The following is a 27596-nucleotide window of genomic DNA, read 5'->3' as shown; positions in this document are numbered from 1 at the left end:
GATTTTTGCAGATGACATTGTGATCTGTAGTGAGAGTAGGGAGCAGGTTATGGAGACCCTGGAGAGGTGGAGATATGCTCTAGAGAGGAGAGGAATGAAGGTCAGCAGGACTAAGACAGAATACATGCATGTGAATGACAGGGAGAATAGAGGAATGGTGAGGATGCAGGGAGTTGAGTTAGCGAAGGTGGATGAGTTTAAATACTTGGGATCAACAGTTCAGAGTAATGGTGAGTGTGGAAGAGAGGTGAAGAAGAGAGTACAGGCAGGACTGAGTGGGTGGGGAAGACTGTCAGGAGTGATTTGTGACAGACAAGTACCAGTAAGAGTGAAAGGGAAGGTTTAGAGGAGGGTAGTGAGACAAGCTATGTTATATGGGTTGACAAAAAAGTAGAGTCAGAGAGCTGGATGTGGCAGAGTTAAAGATGTTAAAATTTGCACTGGATGTGATCAGGGTGGACAGGATTAGGAATAATTACATTAAAGGGTCAGATCAGGTTGGACAGTTTGGAGACAAAGCCAGAGAGGTGAGATTACATTGGTCTGGACATGTGCTGAGGAGGGATGCTCGGTATATTGGGAAAAATATGCTAAGGATGAATCTGCCACATAGGATGAGAAGAGGAAGGCCTAAGTTAAGGTTTATGGATGTGGTGAGAGAAAACATGCAGGTGGTTGGTGTGATAAAGATGCAGAGGACAGGAAGAAATGGAAACAGATGATCTGCTGTGGCGACCCCTAATGGGAACAGCCGAAAGAAAAATAAGTTGTTTGGAAGTGATGTACAAGGTAAATTACAGACACAGACTGCAACAAAATGGCCACCAGTGACCAGCACCTTCACTCAGTTGTCATATATGGACCCATGAAATAAATACAGGGTGCCAAAATTCATTCATGTCTAGCAGCATGCAAGAAAAAAGTGATTAAAGTAAACCATAGGGCAATCTGACTATGTTATGAAACACTTCAGGGAAGAATGAATGATGTGTAAAGGCTGCCATTTCTCTTCCTTATTCAATTCAACAGGGAATTACAGGAACAACACATGCCAAAAGCTAACTCTGAGGCTATGTCACAGTGCAGGAAAGGCTTTAGAAATGGAAAATAAAATAAGGGTCTTTGCTGCAGTTGGGTACATATTAACAGTCTTTTTTTTTGGAAAAAGTACACAAAAATGAGTCATGCTTTAATTAAAGTCCTTGAATAAACCACTAACACAATGTAAGCTCAGCACATTAAAGAAAATAGGCTTTTCCAAAGCTTTTAAAATGGATAAGAAAAACAGAGTTTGCTAAATCATTTGTTTACTTGAATAAAACATGTAAGAGGTTGCTAACTGGCTGCTCTTTGGATATATTTTCTTTGGATTTATTGCCAAGTACTTTGATGTTGTTCCAGACAGAGAAATGCGCAAACAGTTAGAAAAGGGATCATGCTAGATGGTCTCATACCTCACTGCAGCACTTAAAAGAGTAGGTGAATTACAGTTCAGCAGAGGTCAAAGCCAACACAATACATCAGGGTGACATGGCCTTGGAAAGTAGTAAACAACTATTTGCAAATGACATGGTGGTTATAGTAATGGACTGTGAATAAATAACTTCCACTGAACTGGCAGCTAAGTATATCAGTTTCTGCTTGCATTCTGTATATGGTAATAGCAAACTAAAGCTCCTGTTTTAACAAGGAAAGATTACTGTGTCTGGAGTGCCCTGTACCTCTCAACCTCTTAGAGCAAAAAATCTGGACAAAGCCTAAAATGATGGGGGGACAAATAGGTTAAATATTGCCTTACAAACTTAGAAAGTTGACAGAATAATAGGTTTTGCATTAGCATGCATTTTCCAAAGGAAGTGGAGTCTTAAACTCAAATGTTTGTCATTATTTAATGACTTCAATCCTCAGCTATTTGCCAGAAAGGGACAGATTTTAGGGGGAACACATGAAAAATATGAAGCAAAAATCTGCACATTCTGTGAAAACCTGTACAGTTGACAGGTACCCCTGCAATCTTAAAAATTACTAAATAAAAATGTTTTATTTTATTTATGCTTTGTTAACTGAGATAATATGCTGATCCAGAGTGTACCCTTTTTAGGAATAGTCCTGATGCAAATCAAAAATTAACAAGAAATAATTGTTTTAAGAAACAAAGACAATGAGACTAGTGCTAAGGAATAACATATAACTTAATGATTTAAGGAACAGTCAGTGGCAGTCAAAAACAGTTGATAGTAGAACAGGTAGAATATGTTCTGTCCTACACATTAAATAATGGAAATCAACAAATGAAGCTAAATAATATTTATAGTATTCAGAATGACCCGGGGATTCACTGAAGTTTAGTTTATTAAAAAGTGCAGTTGTGTACACTTAACATAAATGTAGATGTTCGAGTGTATTCACTGTTACAGTCATCACACTTGGGTTATCCTGCCAGGGGTAGCCCTCAGTCGGCCCGAATACCAGAGGCTTCGTATTTCTGCGTCAGTTGCTATCGCTCCAGGACTGATGTCAGGTCATCAGTGGTATAAAATCAGGCAGCCGACGCCATTACATCAGTTTTTCTTGCCCCAACTGTCAGCAGCCCCCGAATAGGGAGCTAGGTTATGGTGGAAGCACACCACCAGTAGAAAGTAAATACCAAAAATTCCCTATAGGGAGAGTGGAAGAGAGAGAGAGACAGACAGAGAGAGAGAGAGAGAGAGAGAAGGGGGATGGAGGGTGGGAAACCAGGACTGCAACAGTGAATACACTCGAACATCTACATTTATGGTAAGTGTACACAACTGTACTATGTTCTTCGTGTTTCACTGTTGCAGTTATCACACTTAGGTTGATTCACAAAGCTGAAGAAAAGGGAGGAGGCAGTCAGGAGGGCTGAGGGCTGGCTAGGATGCCCTGCAAGACTGCAGTGGCAAAGCCTGCCCTGGATTTGGAGAAGATAGGCAGGTGGTAATGCTTAGTGAAGGTATGAACAGAAGTCCATGTTGCAGCCTCCAGGATGTCTCTGGTGGGGACCCCTCTGAGAAAAGCTGCAGAGGTGGAGGTTGCCCTGCTGGAATGCATCCTGACCCCCTTTGGGGGCAGTTTCCCATCTTGTTTGTAGCAGAAATGGATGCAGTGTGCTATCCATTTGGATATTGTTTGTTTGGATATGGCCTTGCCTTCTGCCCCTGCTGCAAAGCTGATTACCAATTGGTCAGTTTTTCCTAAAAGATATAGTCCTGTCCAGAAAGAATCTGAGCTGTCTGTGCACATCTAGAGAGTGTAGAATCCTTTCCCCCTTGTTTTGTGGATTAAGGAAAAAGGTGCGCAAATGAATGGATTGGTTTAGAGCCACACTGGACACCACTTTAGGCATGAAGGATGGGTTAGTCTTGAGGGAGACCCTGTCACCATGGAAAATGATGAAGGGCTCTAAAGCCATGAGTGCTTGTAGCTCAGAAACTCTTCTAGTTGAAGTGATGGCCAGAAGCAAGGCTGCTTTCCAACAGAGGAATTTTAACTCTGCTGAATCTGCAGGTAGGGTGAGCTTTTCCAAAACAAAGTTAAGGTCCCAAGCTGGGGTGGGAGCTCTCCTAGGTGGCCTTAAGTTGTTAGCCCCTCTTAGGAACTGTTTGATGAGAGGGTGTGAAAAGAGAGGTGGCTCTGTGCTGTAAAGAGCATAGATGGCAGAGGCCTGAATTTTAATAGAAGAGAAGGAAGACCCCTGTGCAGTAGGTCTGCTAGGTAATCCAGGATGAGAGGTAGGGAGGGCTGTGCTGCTTCAGCTCCCTTAGCCTGGATACAGGTGCAAAACCTTTTCCACTTGTCAGCATAGGATTGTCTAGTGCTGGAGCATCTGACTTCATGTATAACATCTAGGACTTGTTTGCTTAGGCTGGCAGCTTGAGGAGAGGTCAGAGAATAAGCCAGGCTGCCAGGTTGAGGGTCTGCAAGTGTTGGGATCTGAGGTAGATACCATGGTGGCAGAGGTGACCAGCTGTGCAGCAGTGGTTACCAGTGCTGGCATGGCCAGTCTGGGGCAATCAGGATTGCTCTGGGTTTTTCCTCCCTTATTTTGAGCAGTACCCTTGACATGAGTGGTAGATGGGGAAATCCATAGACTGAGAGGTTTACCCATGGGAAGGATAGAGCATCCACTTTCCAGGCCTTGCTGTGAGGCTCCCTGGTGCAGAATTTGCTGAGCTGATGATTGGAGTGGGAGGCGAAGAGGTCCACCTTCGGGTTGCCCCATTTCTGGGTTACAAGGGTGAAGTTTCTGTGGTCTAGCTGCCACTCGTGTGGGTTTAACAGGTTTCTGCTTAAGTTGTCTGCCAGAGAGTTTAGAGAGCCTGGCAGGAATTGTGCTAGCAGGTGAATTTGCATGGCTGAGGCCATGTGCCAAAGGGTCATGGCAAGCCTGCAGAGATGATAAGAATGAGTCCCTCCCAGCTTGTTGATATACCACATCACTGTGGTGTTGTCTGTTTTGATCACTAGAGGCCCTGGGGAAAGTAGGGGTCTGAAAACTCTCAGGGTGTGCTGAACAGCTATCAACTCTTTTTGGTTGATGTGCAGGTGTATTAGATTTCGGCTCCAATGGCCCTGCATGCACCTGTTGTCCAGGTGTGCACCCCAGGCATAGTCTGATGCATCTGTGGTGAGGGTCCGGGTGGCATGGGGTTGTGAGAAGGGAAGTCCCTTGTTGTGGTTGCATGCTGCTGCCCACCAAAGAGAATCTTTCCTTAGACAGGGTATCATTGGTATGATAGATTCCAGGTCTTGAGATTGTTGACACCAAAGGCTTTTTAGGTACCATTGTAGTTTCCTCATATGCAGTCTGGCATATGGAATGAGTAGAATGCAGGAGATCATGAACCCTAGAGCTTGCAGGATTTTCCTTGCGGATAACTGGGTTCTGGTGGCTAGTTGCGATATGTAGTTTGTCAGGTAGGCTTGTTTTTTTGGAGTAAGGAATGCCATCTGGGATGCTGTGTTCAGGCTTGCTCCCAGGAATACAATTTTTTGTGTGGTGACTAGTTTTGATTTCTTTTCATTGACAGTATACCACAGGGAGGTCAGTAGGTCCTTTACAAAGGTCAGGTGCTGCAACAGCTTTTCCTGACTGTCTGTCTGAATCAGGCAATCATCTAAGTAAGGGTAAATTTGAATATTTCTTTGTCTGCAAAAAGCAATGGCTGGAGCAAGGCATTTTGTGAAAACTCTGGGAGCAGTGAATAAGACAAAGGGAAGCACAGAGAACTGAAACTGAAAGGATACTGCCCTGAACCGTATATATTTCCTGCAAGAGTCCCTGACTGGGATGTGTAGGTAGGCCTCTTTTAGGTCTAGGGTGGCTAACTAAGCATCCTTGGAAAGCATAGGAAGAAGCTGCTGGAGGGTGAGCATTCTGAATTTTGGTATCACTAGAAAGGTGTTTAGAATGGCTAGATCTAGGATTGGGCACCAGGTGCCCTCTTTTCTGGGTACCAGGAAAAGTCTGGAATAGAAACCTTGGCCTATCTGGTCTGCAGGAACATGATGAATTGCCCTCACGGAGAGCAGGGAATGGACTTGCTTTTTGGCCTCTGAACACTGGTTTGGAGGAAGATCTGGGAACCCTTTTGGGTTTGGCAGGGTTTGTTTGTGTCTTTGGCTTTTCCTGGTTAGGGGTCGCCAGAGTGGAACTCCGGTCCGCTAATGATTGGCAGTAGATTTTTTTTACGTGCCGAGTTTGCCAGCCCTGATGCACAACCTTCAACAAAGGTACGTCCTTTCACGCATGTCTCCACACAGAAGACGCTCTAGCTGAGAATCGAATGGCACAACATCTTGCTGTGAGGCGACAATGCTACCGCAGCACCACCACCGCAGTATGTGGAAATAAAATTTGTATCCCTGGGACACTATGTTGAGGACCCATTGGTCGTTGGTAATAGATGCCCAGTTGTTTGCACGGAAGGAGAGTTTTCCTCCCAGAGGCACAAGCAGGTGGGCAGAGGTAAGGAATGGAGGTGTGAAGTCATTGTGAGTTCTTACCATAAGGGGGTGGCTTAGCACTACCTGTTTTTGAAGAGGAGGAACTCCATTGCTTAGATCTCTGCATTCCATGGGACAGCTGTCTGGGATTTCTGTTTCCCCTGGGTCTGGGCTGAGTTGGCCAGAAAGGACCAATGCTTGGAGGGGCAATGCCTACTGAACCTCGGTGGCTGGACCTGTAAAAAGTCTTTAACTGTCTGCATAGATTTAGCTTTTTCTTCCATCTTTTTTAAGACCTCTTTTGCCTTGGTGCCAAACAAATTGTCTTTGTGCAATGGAGCGTCCAATAGTTTTGATTTGACATGGTCTGGCAAGGTCTGTTCCGTAAGCCAAACATACCTTCTAAGGGCAGAAACAGTGACTGCTGCCCTGCAAGATGCTTCTAGGGCATCAAAGCCACATTGCAAGATGTGCTTATTAACTTGGCTAGCAGAATGCATAAGTTCTTGTAATTCTTTATTTCCTGCACAAGCAGGAAAGGAAGATATTTTTTATTTGAGTAGTTCCATGGTATGCTGCTGATATTTCAGCATGTGGAACTGACAATTTAGTGCTCTAATAGCAAGAGTTGCAGAGGTGTATACTTTTTTATCCCATCTGTCTAAAGCTCAGGAATCCCTATCTGAGGGGGTGGGATTCTTAGCTGAGGTTACTTTAATTCCTTTAGGTCCTTGGGAGATGACCTCTGGGTCAGCAGTAGGATTTCTGAAAATGAATTTGTGAGAGTCAGGGACTCTGTAGTACCTGTCAGGTTTCCTGGGAGCAAGAGGAATGGTGTCAGGAGTCAAACTGGATTCCATAAAAACATCATCCACAACAACCAGTACAGGAGGAATGGCTAAAGATCTGTGCTGTGGTAAATCTAAGAATTCCCTGAGTCTCTTTTTTGACTGAGGATAGTCCTGACATTCCCATTGGAAATGCTCCGTTAAGGTATGTAGGGTTTCACCAAATGAAAAATCCTCGGGTTGAGAGGCTGAAGGAATGGATTCTTCTGCATCAGAATCCTCATAAGCAGAGAGGGGTTGCATGTCTTCATATTCAGAAGCATCAGAGTCATCGGAATCCTGTTCAGATAAAACCACTGGGGACAAGTCTCTTTTTCTTTTAGAAGGGGTAGCCTGGCTTCCCTTAATAAGCATAACAAGGTCTTCCACCATTTTAAGCATTTGAGATTGAGGCATGGAAGCAGGTGCCTGAGCTTGGGTCGTCGTTTTTTTGGGCGTAGTTCATACCCTGGGCCTTAGAAACTTGGTAGTTTTAGAAAGAACTGAAGATGCGAAAGAAGTCGTCGGTTTGTGTCGAGTATCGGTACTGCAAAGAACTTCTTTGGAAGCTGGTGCCTGCTCAGCGGCTCTGGACCCATCTAAGGTAGAGACATCTTCAGGATCCTTAGTCGAAGAAGAGTCTCATGGCATAATGGACTCCGAAAGGGTCTCGGTAGTGGCCTGCAAATCCAGAGAAGTGGGCATCAGTGGCTGCGAAAGAGCCTTACTGAGGACCAGAGAACTGATGACTAGCTTACCGGAAGCGTTGTCAGCAGTTTTGGACCTGTGCGGTCTGTCTCTGTCTTTATCCTTACGTTTTTTCAGAAGATCGGTAGTTGGATGGCTTACCGAAGCCATATCGGAGATCAAGGACTGAGAGCAAAAATATCTAGCTAGAATAAGGGCCCGATGACATATAGTTTTGGTGTTGAACAAAGCACAAAAAATGAAAGCGAGGGATGTTGTGGTCTGGGCCTAAACAGGTGACGCAGTAAGAATGGAATTCTCCATGTGGCATTTGCTTTCTACAGGTGAGACAATTGTTAACTTTTTCTGACATCGATTAGAGCAAGAAAAAGGGATCCCCAATGAGTACTTAGCTTTAGAAGACTTCAACTTCAATTCAGAATGAAAACTCAGGTAGTGGCCGACCGGCACTCATGCGAACTGCTTCTGCTTCGAGGTCCTCAGCAAGAAAGACTGATGTAATGGCATTGGCTGCCTGATTTTATACCACTGACTACCTGACGTCAGTCCTGGAGTGAAAGCAACTGACACAGAAATACTAAGCCTCTGGTATTCGGGCTGACTGAGGGCTACCCCTGGCAGGATAACCCAAGTGTGATGACTGCAACCGTGAAACACGAAGGACATCAGGACTTTGTGCACAACAAAGTGAGAGGGTGCTTTTCCATGGGGATCCAAGCCTGTGTGTATGGGTGTTTGTTTGTGTTTGGGGGGATGTAGACCACAGGTAGTCACAATGGGGTAATAATCAAGTCACCTCCGCTAATCTAATCATACCTAACATAAGTCACATCATTGGGAGTCCCTCAGTGTTCCCTTGTCTGGAAGGGTCTCACCACTGGGAGAGAAGTCCTGCTCTGAGGAGCACTCTTTAATACCTTATGAAGGCTCTGTAAGGTTTCAGTACATACTGAGAAAGCATTGAAACAGGTCAGCAGAGAAGCCATCATCCATCAACGCCATCTTGGCCTAATTTCCAACTGTTATGTGCTGAAACACTACACCTGTGTAAGCCTGGCCCAGAATGGGGGGCCACTCTAAGTGTGTTTCCTGACCTCAGCTGTAGGGCAGTCACATCTGCCACTGTTCCTTCTGTCTACTCAGCTGGTCTCAATGTTCCTTGAGCCCTATGCTCTGCCAAGGGTAACTGGGTGACACCCAGCACACTCTACCACTTCACCCCAGTGCAGATTCTCACATCGTCCCTGTTGCTTCATCAGTCGCCAGAGCCACTAATAGGTCCATAGGTTCATAGGTTTATACTAGGCTATCTGCCCGAGGGCATTTACAAGCCTATCCCATCGTTTTGTGGCTTACGCCACCCCTTTAGTATGGGGAACTATACCCATTATTTTGCTGTGCCTCTGTCGAGCAGTGACACTGAGGTAATCCCTGGGGTATATCTGCGATCTCCCATCCACTGGTCAAGATTTCTCTTGAACAAGGCCAGCGAGGTGCTCTGCCTCACATGTACCGGGATTTTGTTCCACAGCATAGGGAGTCTTTGGGTGATGAATCTATCCCTCCAGCACGTCCTATTAATAGCCGTGTCAAGGTTTAAGTCTCCGCCATGTGGCTCTGATGGATCTAGATTTTTGAGGTGAAGCATATTCATCAAATCTGGGTTTGACATGGCCTTGTATGTTAGGCAAAGGTCACCTCTGAGCAAGCGGTGGCGACTGAATAGAGCTGGAGTTCTTTCAGTCGGGCAGCATAGGACAGATTTTTGAGACCCTTTATCCTTTTGGTGAGGAACTTTTGTGGCCTCCAGCTGCTGCAAGTGTCGGGTCAGATACATTCGAATGGGGCATTGTACTCAATCATTGGTCTGATGAGTGATGAGTAAAGGGAGACTATGACCTCCCTTGATCTAGATGAGAATCCCTTCATGATAAGGTGGGCAATGTAGAAGGTCTTCCTAACTACTTTAGCTACATGGGTGTCGAATGACAGACTACTATCAACCTGGGTCCCCAGGTCCCTGATAACTTCTTCTGTGCTCAGTGGATTGCCACCTATTTGGTAGCTAGGGGTAACCTTGTTTTTCCCGAAGGGTATGACTATGCATTTTTGGCATTTAACTTTAGGCCGTGGCTCTGGCACCAGTTATCCGCTTCTGTGAGACCCTTCTGAAGGATATCTGTGTCAGATGTGTTTTCTACTATGGCCCAGTTTGCAGTCATCTGCAAACTTTGTCAGCCATAACCCTCCTGTGTTTGCTTGTACTTGGAAAAGTAGATGCCAAACAAGAGTGGGCCCAGGACTGAGCCCTGTGGGACACCACTTGTGACAGGCTTTGAGTCTGACATGGCGCCAGCAACTCTGACCCTGTGGGTTCTGTCACTCAGCCAGTTTGCAACCCATCTTGTGATGTATGGGTTGACATTTAAGCTGATGAGTTTTTCAATGATACCCGAGTGGGGTATTGTATCGAAGGCCTTAGCCAGATCGAGGTAGGCTGTATGGACTGCCTTTCCCTCATCAATGGCTTTGGTGACTGTTTCGAAAAAGTCAACCAAGTTTAAAAGGCACGATCTGCCTTTGACAAAGCCAAACTGGGTTGGATCCAAAGTCTGCAAATTCCCTATGTCTTTATTTATGAGGTCCATTATGATCCTCTCCATGGCTTTGCAGAAATCAAAAGCAATTACCTATGCTGTAGTCAGGGCTTTATTCCGTACTCCACCTATGATTTCTGAAGTATCAGTATTACAGTACAAACGTCCATAAGAAGTAAATCATAGTTAAGGGAAAGAGTGGTCAGTCAAACAGATAAAGTTGGGGATGGTGAATGTCAGGCTACCACTACCTGTCATCAGAGTTCTATGGCCTTCTGAAAACCAAAACATCACTTATACAAGAATATGGATGACACATGGAGGGATGGGCTGCAAGTCTTCTTAATAATGAAAAACATGACTTGGAGACCTGTAGTAAGTTGGCTTTTGAAGCTTCTAAAAAGGTGTGAATAGTGATAGTCATATCTTGTGGCTAACATCATAACAAACAAATCTTGTTGGCTGTGGTATCTAAGGGGGATATATTCCTTTGGGAGGCAGATGCAATGAAATCCCTGTCCCTATTCAAAATAAACTTTACTCATTGGACGGGAAATTGCAAATTCATCCCTGGACAGATGTTGACCACACATAACCCTTAGCTACCTCTATACCAACATACCCCACCCTGTAGGCATCCAAGAAACTCTGGGACAAAGTTGGGTTGGGTTCCACAGATAGCCTTGTAAAGACCCGGGTGGTCATTAGCCTAGTCTAAACCTATCAGCCTATGAAATGAATGTCACATTCAGCTGGACAAACATAATTCCTTTCACTGCAGCTGCACTGGCCTCAAAAGGAGAGGTAGCATAACATTTACCTTGCCCAACATACTAATTTGTTTACATTTGATTTAATCTACTCTTTGTGGAATTTGATGGATGGGGTAGGGTCCTGCCAGTGGGCTAGGTATTTGAGATTTGTGGTGTTAAACTGCATTGGAGTACCGTCAGAGCAACACACTGTGGACTTTACAGTGACAGAGGTTAGCTATAGGGGTTGCTTATACAAGGCAGTTTAGCAGTAATATACATCATCAATACAGATACTCAAGAGGGTAACATAAAATGGGTTAACTTCAGGATGAAAATAAAATAAAAAGGCATGGCTGTCACATATACATGACTGAGAGCAAGGAGAGGGCAGAGAGAATCATATATGTGGCAAGAGATGGGGATTTATTAGGTATACAGGGGAGGAGAAACCTAACTGGGCTGAGGAAGTATGGCACTGCAGAAATCATTGCCTACAACATCTCACTCATACCCCACCCTCAGCTACATAATGAATGGCAGCCTGCCTACAATCAAGATAGTATGTTTTTGCCTCACCTGGGCATGCTTTAGCTGAAAACGGAACCCCACCAGGATGGGCAACCTGCTGTAACCCAGTTATTCCTCTGTCTTGGCTCCTTCAAATCATGAGCCTCTAACTGAACTTAGGTCATTTGCGTAACAGTCAAGGCTCCCATCCTTACGACATGAGCCACTAACTGAACTTAGGTCATCTGGGTCACAGTCAGGGCTCCTGCCTTTTATGACATGAGCCATTAAATGAACTTAGGTCATCTGGGTCACAGTCAGAGCTCCCACCTTTTATGACACAAGCTACTAAAAGAACTTAGGTCATTTGGGTCACAGTCAGAGTTCCCACCTTTCATGACACAGAGTCACTAACTGAACCCAAGTCATCTGGGTCACAGTAAGGGTTCCCACCTTTCATGATTACAGAGTCACTAACTGAACCAGTTATCTGAGTCACAGTCAGGGCTCCCCACCTTTTATGGAACAGAACCTGTGCATAGTTAAGAAATTAAAGACATGCACATAGACTGTCTGTTTGCAAACATGACAAGTCTCAGAAAAATGAGTGAGACACTGAAATACAGAGAAACAGGAGTGCACTGAAATAGCAAAGGAGCTAAGTATCTGATGTACAGCTGCCTAGGTGAATGGAGGACCCAGACTGAAGGTTACACTACAACTGTTGACATCAGATGAATGAAAATAGGTACAGGTGTAGGTACTTTCGTACAAAACGGAAAGTTGGTTGAAAGTGACAGCCTATCTTCAGAAGTGCAAATCCAACTGTTTCACAGTAATTCTGTATCACAAAGGGACAGAACTTCAACTATTTGTGCTTTACAAGCTCCCAGATGTCTACAGCACAGATGAGAAAACCACAGCAGATTTTATGTATTGTCATGTAGAACTGAGGGAAAATTCTGCTACATGGTGACAGCAATCATCACACAGATTAGAACACATTGAATCAGAAAGCAGCCAGTGGTATAAGCTCCTACAAAAAGTATGACTACTTGTGTGAATATAAACCAACGTGCAGAACCCCCAGTAAAATGAGGAGCCATCAGTTTAAATCTTTGAGCAGTGGGAAAGAGGTAGAGAAAATGCAGGTGAGCACACCACTTAACTGTGCCACAAGTGCTCCAACCACGGACCTTAGGCAGTATCACTCACATAAGGAGTGCTACAAAGTTTTATTTTGGCTGTTCTTCTTTTTCTTCTTGCATAACGCCTTTTGTTTCTGTAGCTGTAGGCCACATATTTTCCCTTATAGCTGCAAAAGCTCTGGCCATAGTGTAAAAAATATGCAATTATGTAAACTGTACATACACATTTAACTTGGGTGGAGCTGTAGCCCCTCAAGTCCAGCCTGGCTACAACAAACTCTAAAGCAGACACAGTTCAAAGTATTCTGCTTGTTATACCTGTCACACAATCAGATCACGCCTGTGAGCGGAACCCGTCTGCCAAAGCCATCAAGACAATTATCTTTTCTATTGACAGCCACCAGCATGTCCATGACAACCTCCATTTAACCCTATAACAGAACAGCAATTATAAAGGCAATACTCCAAAGTAATGCCTGCTATAGTGTCAGTATACATGATTCAGTCTTTAACACACAACGCCACACACAATTTCACGTTGTTTTCAAACTGATAGGTATAAATCACTTCTATAAGAAGTTTAAATAACGTGATTTGTAAAATCACAGAAACATTGCCTAACAAATGTACTCTGTTTTTGGAAGTGAGTAAGGAAATTAAAAAAAAAAAACAGCAAAATAACTGTATACTTGGCTTTTCATTTTCATTTTATAAAGAAAAATTGGTATGCCATCATTTCTGAGAAAAAGAAGCTAGCAGTCTAAAAATCAAACACTGAAACCAGTAAAGACTGCATATATACATTCACATTCAAGACATTACAGTAAGTATTTTGTCCCTTACAAAAGCTGGTTAAAAGCTCTTACAAAAGAAAAAAAAATTGTTCACCTGTGTTTCGGGTATGATTGGACTTTCTTCTGCAGAAGACCTGAAGAGAGTTGACAATGGCGATGACACTATGACAGGATTTGGGCGCACAAAGCCACTCAGGTCACAGCTGGGAATATCATTTTCTTCTCTTTTCATGACCAGTGTATCTGTTACATAAAACACATTCCATGGTATCCACACGGTATGATACTGGGTAAGGAAGGGAGCTCTTTCAAACACCAGAGTTAAGGATGCCCCAGCATTAGCCACTAAATCAAACCTGATAGACAAGGAAACAATAAAAACAGTGTAAACCACTATGAAAGCACTCATTTAATTTTTGTTTACCTTCATATAAACAGTCCTGCCAAACATCGGCATGTACACATGAAGAAATTCTTTCTCTCCTTCTATAAACAAAAAAAAAAGAATGAAGATTTTCTAATTTCACTTCAAACTGCCACAGCAGTAAACTATGCAGTTCAGGTTACGTGGTGATATAATAATCACCGAATGTCACTCTTTAGTTTGCAATAACACACAGCTGGAAAATCTGTAAAACACTTAAAGCTGCCCTCACTGAACCAGCACTAATGTTAAGTAATTGCTCATAAATAATCAACAAAAAGTTATGTGTTGTTCACATACACTGACCCACCATTACACAGCAGTGTAATTAAAAAAAATGACACCACTCTCACTCTCTGTATAACAGTTGTTTAGCAGAAATACATTGAGATATCAATAAAATCAAGATAGGTAAAGTATTCTGCCTGCTTACAAAATAATTCAGTAATAAATTATTAAATCATATCAAGGGCAAACAGAGATTAGCATGCCAAATGTTGTCCTCAAGATACTGCAGAAATGAAGTACAACAAAGCAGAAAACCACTGAAGCTTGAAATGCCTAGTGTACTGAAAGCACTCTTTTTTTTATTTTACCTGTATGCAGTTTGTCTAAGATGCAGAATTCAAATAATCTATCCTTATTTCAGCAGGCATTTATGTTTTACTGCAGTCCTCCAAGCAATAAAGCCAGCATTATATCCTTCACATGCCACATCAATGGCACAAAATATTTGTACTTATTGCAACAAGCATAGCTTTTTTCTTTCTCTTGTGTGACCTGCAAAATTTGAGCTACATGCAGAAGAGAAAATGTAAACACTGCTGTGAAAAACTTAGACACACAGTTTGCCTTCTACATAAACTGCCATTAAAAGGGTGAAATACACGTTTGTAAGGTTATCACCAACATGACAAACAGAGACCCTAGGACCACTGCTGTACGGTATCCATACTGTGACTTGGATCTAGCTTCAGGTGGACATCAGTCTTCTGGCCAGGCTAGCAGGTAAGTCACACATCCTCAGGGAGGGTATGTGGTAATGTCCAATGCTGTGACCACCAGCTGAAACTCTGGCTTTACTTGACAGCAAAACTTCTGCCATCTTTTGTTCTGTTGTAGGAGGAGGAAGTTAGCACGTGTTGCTGCATCCTTCCAAATGGATGCCAAGGGGAAAAAGGCTGCTGGATAAGTAAATTCTCTTCCCTGTAACCCAAACAGGAATGAAAATGACAAAATGGAAACCTTCCATGGCTACACCATTAGGTAATGAAAAGGCACACACATTACCCAAACAATATATAACCCCAACCCCCACAATTAAAATGCAACAAAGAGTAAGCACTCCAAATAGGAGATTCAGTGAACCAAACAAAAAAAAAAAAGGTTTCCAAAAAAATGCAAAAAAAGAAAGGTGGAAGCCACTATAGTAGCAAAGCTTCCATTATTCAGATATCTATGATTATGGCAAGTATGGTGACACAGTTGTACTAGCTTCATTGTTGTTATCATAGCTTAAATGCATACTTAACACGAACTGGGAAATACCAGTAGGGAAAATCCCTGTCCTGCAGTACTGAAAAGACAATGTATTCTCAGTGGCTCAACAGGGAGCACACTTGCCTTTGATCTCAGAAGGTCAGAAGTCTGTGAATTCTGTGCTCAAACTAGGTGCTTGGATTAGTTTTTCACTATTGAGACTATAGGGCAACATAAGGGGAGTGCTACACTCCTGACTGTGCTGTACTTCAGATAAAATGTTAAAATGATGCCTCATCTACTTGAGTTGGTGGCAGTTTCGGTGTATGTAACAGATCCTATTTGCACTTGTTGCAGAATAGGTTCATAGGTTAATAGGTATGTACTAGGCTATCTGCACGAGGGCATTTTTAAGCCTAGCCAGAGTAACTCGGCTTTCGCCGCCCCACTAATTAATTAACTGAGCCTCTGTCAAGCAGAGCCAATGAAGTGATCCCAGGGGTGTATTTTCTGTTACCCATCCACTCGTCAAGGCTTCTCTTGAAGAGTGTTAGTGAGGGGCTCTGCCTAATGTAGTTAGGAATTTTGTTCCAAAGTATGGGGAGTCTCTGTGACAGAAATCTATCCCTCCAGCATGTTCTATTTACTGTTGTGGCGAGGTTTAGCTCACTAGAGCGCATGGCTCGCAGTGACTTGGATTTCTTTAGGTGGAGCATGTCCATCAATTCTGAGTTGGACATGGCTTTGTAAGTCAGGCAGAGATCACCTCTGAGTAAGCGATATGCCACTGAGTAGAGTCGGGAGTTTTTTCAGTCGGGCCGCATAGGACATATGTTTGAGGCCAGTAATCCTCTTGGTGAGGTGCTTTTGTCGTCTTTCCAGCTGTTGGAAGTGTCTTGTGAGGTACATCCCAAATGGGGCATTGTACTATATATAGGAATTATTCCACTGTTCCAGTGTGCTGGTATAAAAAATCCCTAATCAATATGATTACCACTGCAGGTCTTCTATCTCAATAGGCCACAGATCTAATGAGACTGCTCCAGTTAAGAAAATTGTAAATGCGAGTCCTAAGTCTGGACTACAGTAGAGAGTTGATTATCTGAACTAACTGGGACCTACTGTAGTTTGGATAATCAAACTGTTCAGATAATCAAACATATAATTGAACCGGATAAAACAAACTTCTAAAATCTTGTTTGTTCTGCATGCAGAAATAGACTTTTGAACCATTCGGTGATTCCAGTGGACAATAAAGAATATTTTTCACACACGAGCTGGCTATAAGCTCAAAAAAAATGCTCAAGTGAATACGTATAATGTTTTCATATTCAGACTTCATGATTTTTCCTACCTAAAAACTTTGGAAGGCTGGTTTGGATAATCGACTCTCTACTGTATACAGCCTGTTTGTAGGTGAAGGTGTGTATCCGGGACCAAGTGGCATCTTCACAAATATTCTACACAGAAACATTCTTGATGACGGCAGCAGTGGCATCAGTCACCCTACTACTGCATGCTAATATCTGCTCTGCCATTTTGTGGAAGTGCCTTACAGCATAATGCTTTGCACTTGGCCAGCCATTTGGAGATAATTTGGTTTGGAAACTTGTCTGCCATGCTTTTTTCCTGGCATAAAAAAATGCAAATAACTGATCACTTTGCCTAAAGTCTTTTATCTTATATTAGCATTATAATGGATCATTTGCCTGTGAGCTTCCATATTGTTCTTAGGCTTTGAGTAAACAAAGGTAGCTAAATTACCTCATTTAAAGAAAGTCAGGAGACTACCACAACCATGAAGAAGTGGTTGGACTTCAATAATATTCTTGGTCTGGTGGAAAACTACACAAAGTTCAGTAAGTCAGCCTCATAACTCTTGGCGCCCCTCCCCATTCAGCTCAAAGACTTGACCTCTAAGTTTCAAACCCAACTAAAATCACATATTTTTAAACAGGCCAAATTCAACTACCTCCCTTCACTTCACATCACCAAACTATTTTCATCTACCCTGTCACTACATCAATTACAGTACTTCAGAGTGGTTAAAGTTCCACCACCTTAGTCCTTTCACCCTTTCTTCTTAACCGCCTTCCCCACCCTGTTTTGTATGCATTGGTATTCTACAGAAAACAGCTTTACTAGCCATTGTATTGTAAATATTGTGTATATAATATATATAAAAATCTGCTATATATCCTGTTACTGTCAAAACTTATTGCCTCTTTTTCTTCATCTTTCACTATGGAATTGTTTAAAAATCTGTTTTTGTTGCCCTTGCTTTACCTCACAGATGAACCTGAAATTGGTCTCCTGTGATCAGTGCTCTAGGCTAGTTAACAAGCTTAAGTAAAAACAAATAAAGTGATGGCCAAAAGAAACAGTCTTTGATGACAGGACTTCACATCAAGTGAGCTGAAGTTTCTGGAGGAAGAATTAGTTTTTCAAATTGAGAAACTGTAGCTCCAAGCAAAAGAAAATGGTCCTGAGGGTGGTGCTGAGGTAAAAAAAAACAAAACAAAAAAAAACTGATACTGAAAGGGGTTGGGGGGATCCAGGGGCTGTCAGGCAGGCCAAAATGGCTGAGAGATGCACCTTAACTGAAGAGGAACCTAGACCTTAAATGAGCAATTATCAGAGATAATCAAAACAAAAATAAATGGGTTAAACTGTTTTCTTCCACACCAGCAGGAAAATCTATTACAGCTAGATAAACAAAGGACACATAAGCTTCTTTGTACTGGCTTTCTGTAAAATGAGATTAGCTGATACTGATTCAGTGGGTCAGTTTTAATTGATGAATAAATCATGCTAACTGAAATATTGTGGAAATGTGGGAGTATGAAAGAATCCTTTCACCCCATGGTGCATGCCGTTGGGATAAGTACATTTAGAAATTTAAAGGATGCAGAAGGGCTCACCCCCCCCCCAGAAAATCACTTTTTTTGTTGTGGTTTTCTGATAGCATTGTACACTGTACATGCATCAACCTGAATCAAGAGAATCATAGTCATGACTTACTAATCATTTGCATAATTTGTGATACTCTAGCCACTTTATGTCTAGTGGATTCATTGTGTATCACATGAGCTAAACCTATCCACATGAATTAATTTCCTTATTACTGGATCATATCTGCCTTAAAATTTAAAGCTCTAATAACCATAGTAATGTCAAGTATGCATTTCGTTTTCTAACCTATCCTCCCAGTTTCCAATCCATTATGTACAAGATTCACATAAAAGACAAATTAGAAACTTCTAGTTGCTTCTAAGGAAGTGACTGTAAGGCTGCTTGTGGGTTCTTGAACAGATTTTGAAAATTTCCCTAACACAATCTGTCTGGATTTCTAGGAGCTGGTGGCTAAAAATCTGGTCCAGGGAGGAATTTCTTCAAATGTTTCTATTACTGGAAGGACTGCAGTTGGCCTAGTCTGCTCACTGCTTACCAGTTCATAATGCCTTCCAGGTGGAACTGAGTTCCATATTACCCTCATTTGAAATAAGCCTTCACAAGTGTGATTTTTTTTCTTCAAATGAAATGTAATCAAGTGGAGACACTGAGGAAACACTGCCATCACACTTTGCTCTGTAGAAATCACGTGGAAGGGACCAGTGAAAAGAAAGACTAAATAGTCACTTCCCATAGCAAAAAAGTACTATGGCTTGGGGGGCATCCACTTTAGTAATCTCCTAGACAGGGACAGGACAAACCATGGCCACTCCAGATGAAGACAGCTTGGGTCTTGTCAGGGTACTTGGCTGAGTCACTATGGCTTTAGTTCTTCATTCTATATACTATCTTACCACATTCATCCTGGGTTTCTCCCTCCTGTGGTGCTTAGGAGACTCCTACATTTCTTTACTCTTCTTGGGGAGGCAACACTATAAGAACATTCATCTGCTAAGTAGGAAGGTCAGGGTATCCCCTAAGGCAGGGCCACTAACTTACAGTGTTCAATAAATGCCATATGGTTCTTAAAGCAACTTGCCATTCTACACAACTATGTTCCAAGTCAGTCATTACGATCCAATGACCAAAAACTCCTGTCTATCCACAAACCTATCAAATCTGCTGGGCATTTTCTGGACATGTGCCATGTTGCTAAGGCCTAGAACTCCTTATCTCTATTCATCAGGTCAATACGCTCCCCCTCATCTTTCAAAACCATTCTGAAAGACTTCATAGCCAAAAGATGTCTCTGTTCTTGATCAACACCAGGACAAACTACATCCATAAACATGAACAAATACCTGTTCATGGTCTCCTTTCTTCACACTTCCTTACCTCTATCAATTTCTCTTCCTGGCTTTCTGTCTAAATATACTATAAACTTGCTTTTCTCACTTTGTATTGCAGCTCCTGTCTTTGTTATACTAACTCTCCTTTAATTTCTCTATATAACTATCTAAAATGTATAAGTATTGAATCATTGTCATATAACTATCTATTCTTATAAAAAGTTTTCATATTATGTCTAATTTGGTCTAATTTAAATGGGTTGGCAGGGTGGCCTAATGGTTAAGGTGTTTGCCTTACCAAACACAAGGTGCAGGGTTTGAGTGTCACAAGGGATAATTGGCTAGGCTTAAAATGGCAAGGGCAATGGCAGTTAGCTTAGTACTAACCTATGAAATGTATTTGTTTTTGTATTATTTTTAAAGACTGTAAAATTATTGTTCTTAAAATGTTTTGTAATACTTTGGAGCTTTTCTCCCCATGCCTCCTTTGAAAATGGGCTCATACCCAGTTGGACTTTCCCGATAATCAAATGCCAGTCAATAAATAAATAAACAAATAAATAAACTTCTACGGACATTGCAATTAACAGTATTATACTCTTCTATTAAACATAAAAAGCCACTGCAAATGGTAACTTTAAGAGGAATATTGGCGATATTTTCAGTGCTATTAGTCACCCCCAAATATCAGAAAAGGTCAGAAACTGCTAGTCAGTTACAAAAGTAATGCACAGAAACTCTACAGATATGACTAGAAGTGTAATTATTGTTCTCTTAATCTTCCAGGAAACTCATAGATATACTTGAGACAGAGTGTATGACCATTCAGTTTGGCATTAAAAAAGAAATAAAGATGGTATGAATTACGCATCCCGTTACCATCTACACTTCTTTTTGATGGCTATAGTATAGGAGATGACCTCACGCCCTACCTAGGGATGTCCAACTGCTCTACAAGTCTGGCTGGAACATTAATGTCTTCCTTCTGCTACATCTCACTCACATGATGAATACAGCAATGACATTCATGAAAATTATTTTGTGTTTTAATTTTGTGTCATTCTAGTTTTAATTCTCATGGTGTCTGAATCTGTCATGTCTTTGTAAGGCTGTTCAGTGCACTCTACCCACAACAACCTCTGCAGTAAATGAAAACACATCTTCACATCAGTGGCAAATCATTCTTCTACATTCTCAAATCATGCCCCTTGTTTTTGTTCACTTTTTTTGCATATTTTGCTGAAGGTACTGCCATACCGGACTTAGGGTTGCTACTCATCCCGTTATCACTGGGACAGTCATGGGTTGAGCTACCGTAACCCATTGCCTGCTGTGCAGAGCAGCAGGATTTGAAAAGCCCTGCTTTTTGATTGCACTGAATCAGCATGGGAAAGCCACAATTACTTCCAGTTTTTCCCCGGCAATTCAGTTCCGTCACCAACCCAGACCTGCAGGCAGAGCTATTCCCTGTTAGGTCCAGGTGTTTTAAAAAGTGCATCAATTGGCTGCAATTCATGAAGGGGGGGGGGGTGAGGAATGGGGCAAGAAGAGCCCTACAATGATTCTGGCTGCAGAGTGGTTTGTTTATAGTGCTTCTACAGTTGCACAAAAGTAAGACTGAGAGTTGCCTTTTTATTTTTTCCTAACAGCTGATCCAGACAGGCAGCTAGCCAGCCAGCCAGTCATCCATCCAGCCAGCCAGCAAGCAAGCAAGCTAGCCAGCAAGCTACAGAGACAGCCATCCATTCATTCAGACATCCATCCAATCATCCAGCCATTCATCCATCCAGCCATTTAGCCATCCATCTAGCCATTCATCCAGCTACCTAGCCCCTCCAGCAGCCAGCTAGCCAGCTAGCCACTCCAGCAGCCAGCTAGCCACTCCAGCCAGCCAGCTATCCATTCCAATAGCCAAACAGCCAACAAGCAAGCCGCTCCAGCAGCCAGCTATCTAGCCACTCAGCAGCCAGTCAGCTAGCCACTCCAGCAGCTATACAGCAGCCAGCTAGCAATCCATCCAGCCATTCATCTATCCATCCAGCCATTCATCCATCCAGCTAGCTACTCCAGCAGCCAGCTAGCTAGCCACTCCAGCAGCCAACCAGCCAGCTACTCCAGCAGGCAGCCAACCAGCTATTCACTCCAGCAGACAACCAGCCAGCTAGCTAGCCAACTACAGCAGCCAACCAGCCAGCCAGCTTGCCACTCTAGTAGCCAGCCAGCTGTTGTATCCATAACTGCATCTCCTTCACCACTCCTATGGTGCAGTCACAGTAGAGGGTGTGGCCAGTGTCATTTTGACCACACACCCCCATGTCCTACTTTGGCCCACTTAAAAGGTGGCAAACCTAACTGGACTGTACTGATTCGTTCAAAATGCCTACAAGTTTGTATTGTGCCTCTCCTTCTCCCTTCCTCAGTGGTGCACACATTACCATCATTCTTTCACTACATTAATTCTAGTGCAGACCTCAATTCATATATGTTATTTCAGAGGTGCATACTTTTCAAAACATGAGATACTTAGTTTGGGATCTCACCAAATGTCAGTACCTTTTTTGATCAGTGATGTCTCTCTGTGCATTTTAGAACTCTCCCTACTAAATGTTTCTTACTCCCTATCTACACAGATTTTCCTCCTTTACATGCAATAAATAATTAAATCTCTTTCTATTTATGCTGCAAATACTTTTAAAAAATTATTTACTTTGACATGCAACAACTCTTCATTAAATACCATGACAAGGTACCAGAGAATTCCAGCAAAACTGCAACGTTGCATTTCATCCAGTCCATAACACAGAGTGTAGCTACTGTGTTGTAGATCTTCATGTTATCTGTAGAGACATGTACTTTCATTCTGAGATACAGCTCATACAACCATTAAACTGGACTGGTCAGCATAGTAAACCACATTGGGACATCACCAGATTTCATTCTTTTTTACTTTCACAGTTCTGTTACTCAGCTTTTACTCGGGCTGCCACACTACAACCCATTCCAGTACTGTCAAGACATCGGTGCTTGTTTAGTATGGAACCCATTCCAGTACTGTCAGACATTTATGTTTGTTTAGTATGAAACCCATTTCAGTACTGTCAGACATTTATATTTGTTTAGTATGGAACCCATTCCAGAACATTCAGACATCAGTGTTTGTTTGGTATGGAACCCATTCCAGTACTGTCAGACATCGTTTTTTGTTTAGTATGGAACCCATTCCAGTATTGTCAGACATCTGTGTTTGTTTAGTATATAACCCATTCCAGTACAGTCAGACATCTGTGTTAGTTTAGTATGGAACCCTTTCCAGTACTGTCAGACATCTGTGTTTGTTTAGTATGGAACCCATTCCATTACTGTTAGACATCAGTGTTTGTTTAGTATGGAACCCATTCCATTACTGTAAGACATCAGTGTTTGTTTAGTATGGAACCCATTCCATTACTGTCAGATATCTGTGTTTGTTTAGTATGGAACCCATTCCAGTACTGTCAGACATTTATGTTTGTTTAGTATGAAACCCATTCCAGTACTGTCAGACATTTATGTTTGTTTAGTATGAAACCCATTCCAGTACTGTCAGACATTTATATTTGTTTAGTATGGAACCCATTCCAGTACTGTCAGACATTTATGTTTGTTTAGTATGAAACCCATTCCAGTACTGTCAGACATTTATATTTGTTTAGTATGGAACCCATTCCAGTACTGTCAGACATCGGTGCTTGTTTTGTATGGAACCCATTCCAGTACTGTCAGACATTTATGTTTGTTTAGTATGAAACCCATTTCAGTACTGTCAGACATTTATATTTGTTTAGTATGGAACCCATTCCAGAACATTCAGACATCAGTGTTTGTTTGGTATGGAACCCATTCCAGTACTGTCAGACATCGTTTTTTGTTTAGTATGGAACCCATTCCAGTACTGTCAGACATCTGTGTTTGTTTAGTATATAACCCATTCCAGTACAGTCAGACATCTGTGTTAGTTTAGTATGGTACCCTTTCCAGTACTGTCAGACATCTGTGTTTGTTTAGTATGGAACCCATTCCATTACTGTTAGACATCTGCAGTGTTTAGTATGGAACCCATTCCAGTACTGTCAGATATCTGTGTTTGTTTAGTATGGAACCCATTTCATTACTGTCAGACATGTGCAGTGTTTAGTATGGAACTCATTCTATTACTGTCAGGCATCTGAAGTGTTTAGTATGGAACACTTTCCAGTACTGTCAGACATTGGTGTTTGATTACTATGGAACCCATTCCATTATTGTAAGACATTGGTGTTTGTTTAGTATAAAACCCATTCCAGTACTGTCAGACATCTGTGTTTGTTTGGTATGGAACCTACTCCAGTACTGTTAGATATTGGTGTTTGTTTAGCATTGAAGCCATTACAATACTGTCAGACCTCAGTGTTTGTTTAGTATGGAACCCATTTCATTACTGTCAGACATCTGCAGTGTTTAGTGTGGAACCCTTTCCAGTACTGTCAGACAGCTATGTTTGTTAGTATGGAACCCATTCCAGTACTGTCAGACATCAGTGTTTGTTCAGTATGTTACCCTTTCCAGTACTGTCAGACATCTATGTTTGTTTAGTATAGAACCCAGTCCAGTACTGTCAGACATGTATGTTTGTTTAGTATGGAACCCATTCCAGTAGTGTCAGACATCAGTGTTTGTTCAGTATATTACCCTTTCCAGTACTGTCAGGCATCTATGTTTGTTTAGTATGGAACCCAGTCCAGTACTGTCAGACATCAGTGTTTGTTTAGTATGGAACCCATTCCAGTAATGTCAGACATTGTTTTTTGTTTAGTATGGAACCCATTCCAGTACTCTCAGACATCTATGTTTGTTTAGTAGAGATGGTCTGCACCTGTCACCCCTGGGATTCAGGTTACTGGCTAAAGCTCTTGCCACCCTTATAGTGCCTTTCTTAGGCAAGGTTCAAAGGATAAAACAACTACCGTAACAGATACAAGCATGCAAAATCTGAAGGTAATGCTAGAAGTCTAAACCTCAAAATGCACTCTCTCGAGGCACTCCTAAAAATGGAAAACATCGATATCTGTGCAGTAACTGAGACCTGGTTCAAGGCTCCAGACAGCACCCCTGCAATACCAGGCTACAATTCTTATCACACTTTTCGGCCACAAAACCAAGACTGAAACACTAAAGGTGGAGGAGTGTCCATATTCACCAAGGATATTCACACCTCCAGGCTAGTTGCCCAACACAATGCATCTGAAATTCTCCAGGTGCAACTAACACTAGGTAAGACTGCAATCCAAATTGTAACTTGCTATAGATCCCCCACCATGCCCCAAGATTCTCACTACACCTTTCTAAACATACTGGAAAATATTAAGATACAACCAAACACCCTAATACTGGGTGATTTCAACTACCCTGCCATTAATTGGTAAAACTACTCGGGTACCAACTCCTTTTCCAAACGGTTCTTGGAATTCATAAATTCCAACGCCCTGGATCAACTAATCCATTGTCCCACCAGAGGCTCCAATATCCTAGACCTGGTCATTACCAACATGGGAGATAGATGCTCCACACCAGTGGTCACCCCCTCTTTGGTCCGGTCTGACCATAAGCAAATCACTCTTGACATCCAAATTCCACTCCCACCCCCCAGTAAGGAAACCTCCTTAAAAAAACTTCTCCAAAGCCAACTTCATGCTACTGAAGTCAGAAGTGACAAACTTTACAACACCCACGCAGATGGGATCTGGAAGTTCGACTGCAGAATCCTACACTAAGGTACTGTACGAGCATATCCACTCGTGCATGAATCGTGCCATCCCAAACAGAACCAAGATGCTCTTCTCCAAATAAAGGAGGCCAATCTGGTGGTCCCCTGCTATAACCAAACTGTATAACAGAAGGAAGAAACTGTTGCAGAAAAGAGGAAAATCCCAGGATGCAAAAAATTCCCTTACCAGCCTCAGTAAGAAGCTGAGATCCCTCATAAAACCCTCAAAAGCTAGTTAAGAAAATAAAATTGCCAAAGATTCCAAAGACAACTACAAGGCATTCTATAGTTATGTCAAGAATCTAAATGGCAATGCTCAGATCTGCTCTGAGCTACAACAGAATGGCATTAAATATACTGATCCCAAGGATATTGCCAATATCCTGGCATATCAATTTAGTGCCAACTTCACCCCCCTCTCACCCCCTAAAGGGCCCATCTCAATACCAAAAGATTGCCACATTCCGATAATCATGGCCACACAGGTAGAAACCGCACTCTCCAAAGCTAAGAATACAGCATCCATGGGACCAGATGACATCCCAGGCTGTGTACTACATGAACTACAAAATGAACTGGCACCTCACCTAAGTGTCATGTTTAATCATAGCCTCACCTCAGGCTTTGTGCCCACTGAGTGGCGCACAGCTACAGTTATCCTGCTCCACAAGGGAGGATCCGCCTTGGATCCTGGGAACTACCGTCCCATCAGTCTGACAAGCCTGATCTGCAAGGGCATGGAACGCATTATCATGGAACTTATAAACAAAGCCATTGGCAGCCTTCAAACACTGGACCCCACCTAGTTTGGGTTTGTGAAGGGCCGATCTTGTCTCCTGAATCTGACTGTCTTCTTTGAATCAGTCTCCAGAGCTGTGGACGAGGGTAAGGTGGTCCACACAGCCTATCTGGACCTCACCAAGGCCTTCAACACAATCCCCCACTCTGGAATCATAGATAAACTTACTAAGCTGGGCATAAATCCCTACATCACTCGATGGGTTGCCAACTGGCTTACTGACAGAACCCAGACTGTAAAAGTAGCCGACTCCAAATCCAGCTCCAGACAAGTGACAAGTGGAGTACCTCAGGGTTCAGTCCTGGGACCACTCTTGTTTGGCATCTACTTCTCCGATGTACAGGCCAACACTAAGGGACTCTGGCTAACAAAGTTTGCAGATGACTGCAAACTGGGAGCCATTATTGAATCCCCAAATGATGTGGACATTCTACAAAAGGGCCTTACAGAAACAGATGCCTGGTGCCAGAGCCATGGGCTCAAGCTTAATGCCAAGAAATGTATAGTTATCCCCTTTGGAAAAAAACATGTACCCATGACTTACCACATAGGTGGCAGGACACTAAACATTGAAAGTGTGATGACAGACTTAGGGACACAGGTGGACAGTGGTCTCACTTTCGATAACCACATCGCCACAACAGTCAGGAAATCCTTCTATGTGGCACACCTCATCACTAAGGGCTTTTCATCCAGAAAAAATGGAGGTCATTGTCCCACTAAACTCATCCCTCATTAGACCCACTAAACTCATCCCTCATTAGACCCACTATAGAGTATAATGCCCCATTTGGTATGTACCTTACAAGACATCTGCAACAGCTGGAAAGGCCACAGAAACACCTCACTAAAAGAATCACAGTCCTAAAGCAGATGCCATATGCTGACCATCTAAAAAAACTCCAGTTATACTCTGTGGCATATCGTCTACTCAGAGGTGATCTCTGCTTAACATACAAGGCCATGTCAAACCCTGAGCTGTTGGACATGCTCCACTTAAAGAAATCCCAATCCATCAGAGCCACACGCTCCAGGGATCTAAACCTTATCATCACAATGAACAAAACATGCAGGAGGGATAGGTTCCTGACCTAGAGACTCCCCATACTCTGGAATAGACTGCCCATACATGTCAAGCAGAGTGCCTCATTGGCCCTCTTCAAAAGGAACCTTGATGATTGGATGGGAGATAGGAAATTCACCCCGGGGATCATGTCAGTCGCCCTGCTAGACAGGGGCCCAGAGAAGCAAATATTGTGGGAAGAAATACCCAGGGAATTGTTATGGCTAGGCTTGCATAGGCCTTAGAGCCGATAGCCTAGTACCAACCTATGAACCTATAGTATGGAACCCATTCTGGTAATGTCAGACATCAGTGTTTGTTCAGTATGGTACCCTTTCCAGTACTGTCAGACATCTGTGTTTGTTTAGTATGGAACCCATTCCATTACTGTCAGACATCAGCAGTGTTTAGTGTGGAACCCTTTCCAGTACTGTCAGACAGCTATGTTTGTTAGTATGGAACCCATTCTAGTACTGTCAGACATCGGTGTTTGTTTACTATGGAA

At 42.6% G+C, this 27596-nt stretch overlaps 1 protein-coding gene across 11 annotated transcripts in view; it reads right to left on the bottom strand.

Annotated features, from left to right (window-relative positions):
• The window catches only part of TENM3 (teneurin transmembrane protein 3), a 3803041-nt gene that overhangs the window by 355548 nt on the left and 3419897 nt on the right, over positions 1-27596 (bottom strand). For all 11 annotated transcript variants that reach the window (XM_044062527.1, XM_044062530.1, XM_044062531.1 and 8 more), the window contains one exon: positions 13398-13659. In XM_044062527.1, coding sequence (XP_043918462.1) covers positions 13398-13659 — 262 coding nt within the window. The remainder of the gene's footprint in view (positions 1-13397; positions 13660-27596) is intronic.

This window comes from Protopterus annectens, chromosome 2.part1 (genome assembly GCF_019279795.1).
Source record: "Protopterus annectens isolate FY-2018-M chromosome 2.part1, PAN1.0, whole genome shotgun sequence".
Classification (NCBI taxonomy): Eukaryota; Metazoa; Chordata; order Ceratodontiformes; family Protopteridae; genus Protopterus; species Protopterus annectens.
Note: the sequence above shows the minus strand (reverse complement) of the source record. Positions and strands in the feature narration are given on the sequence as shown.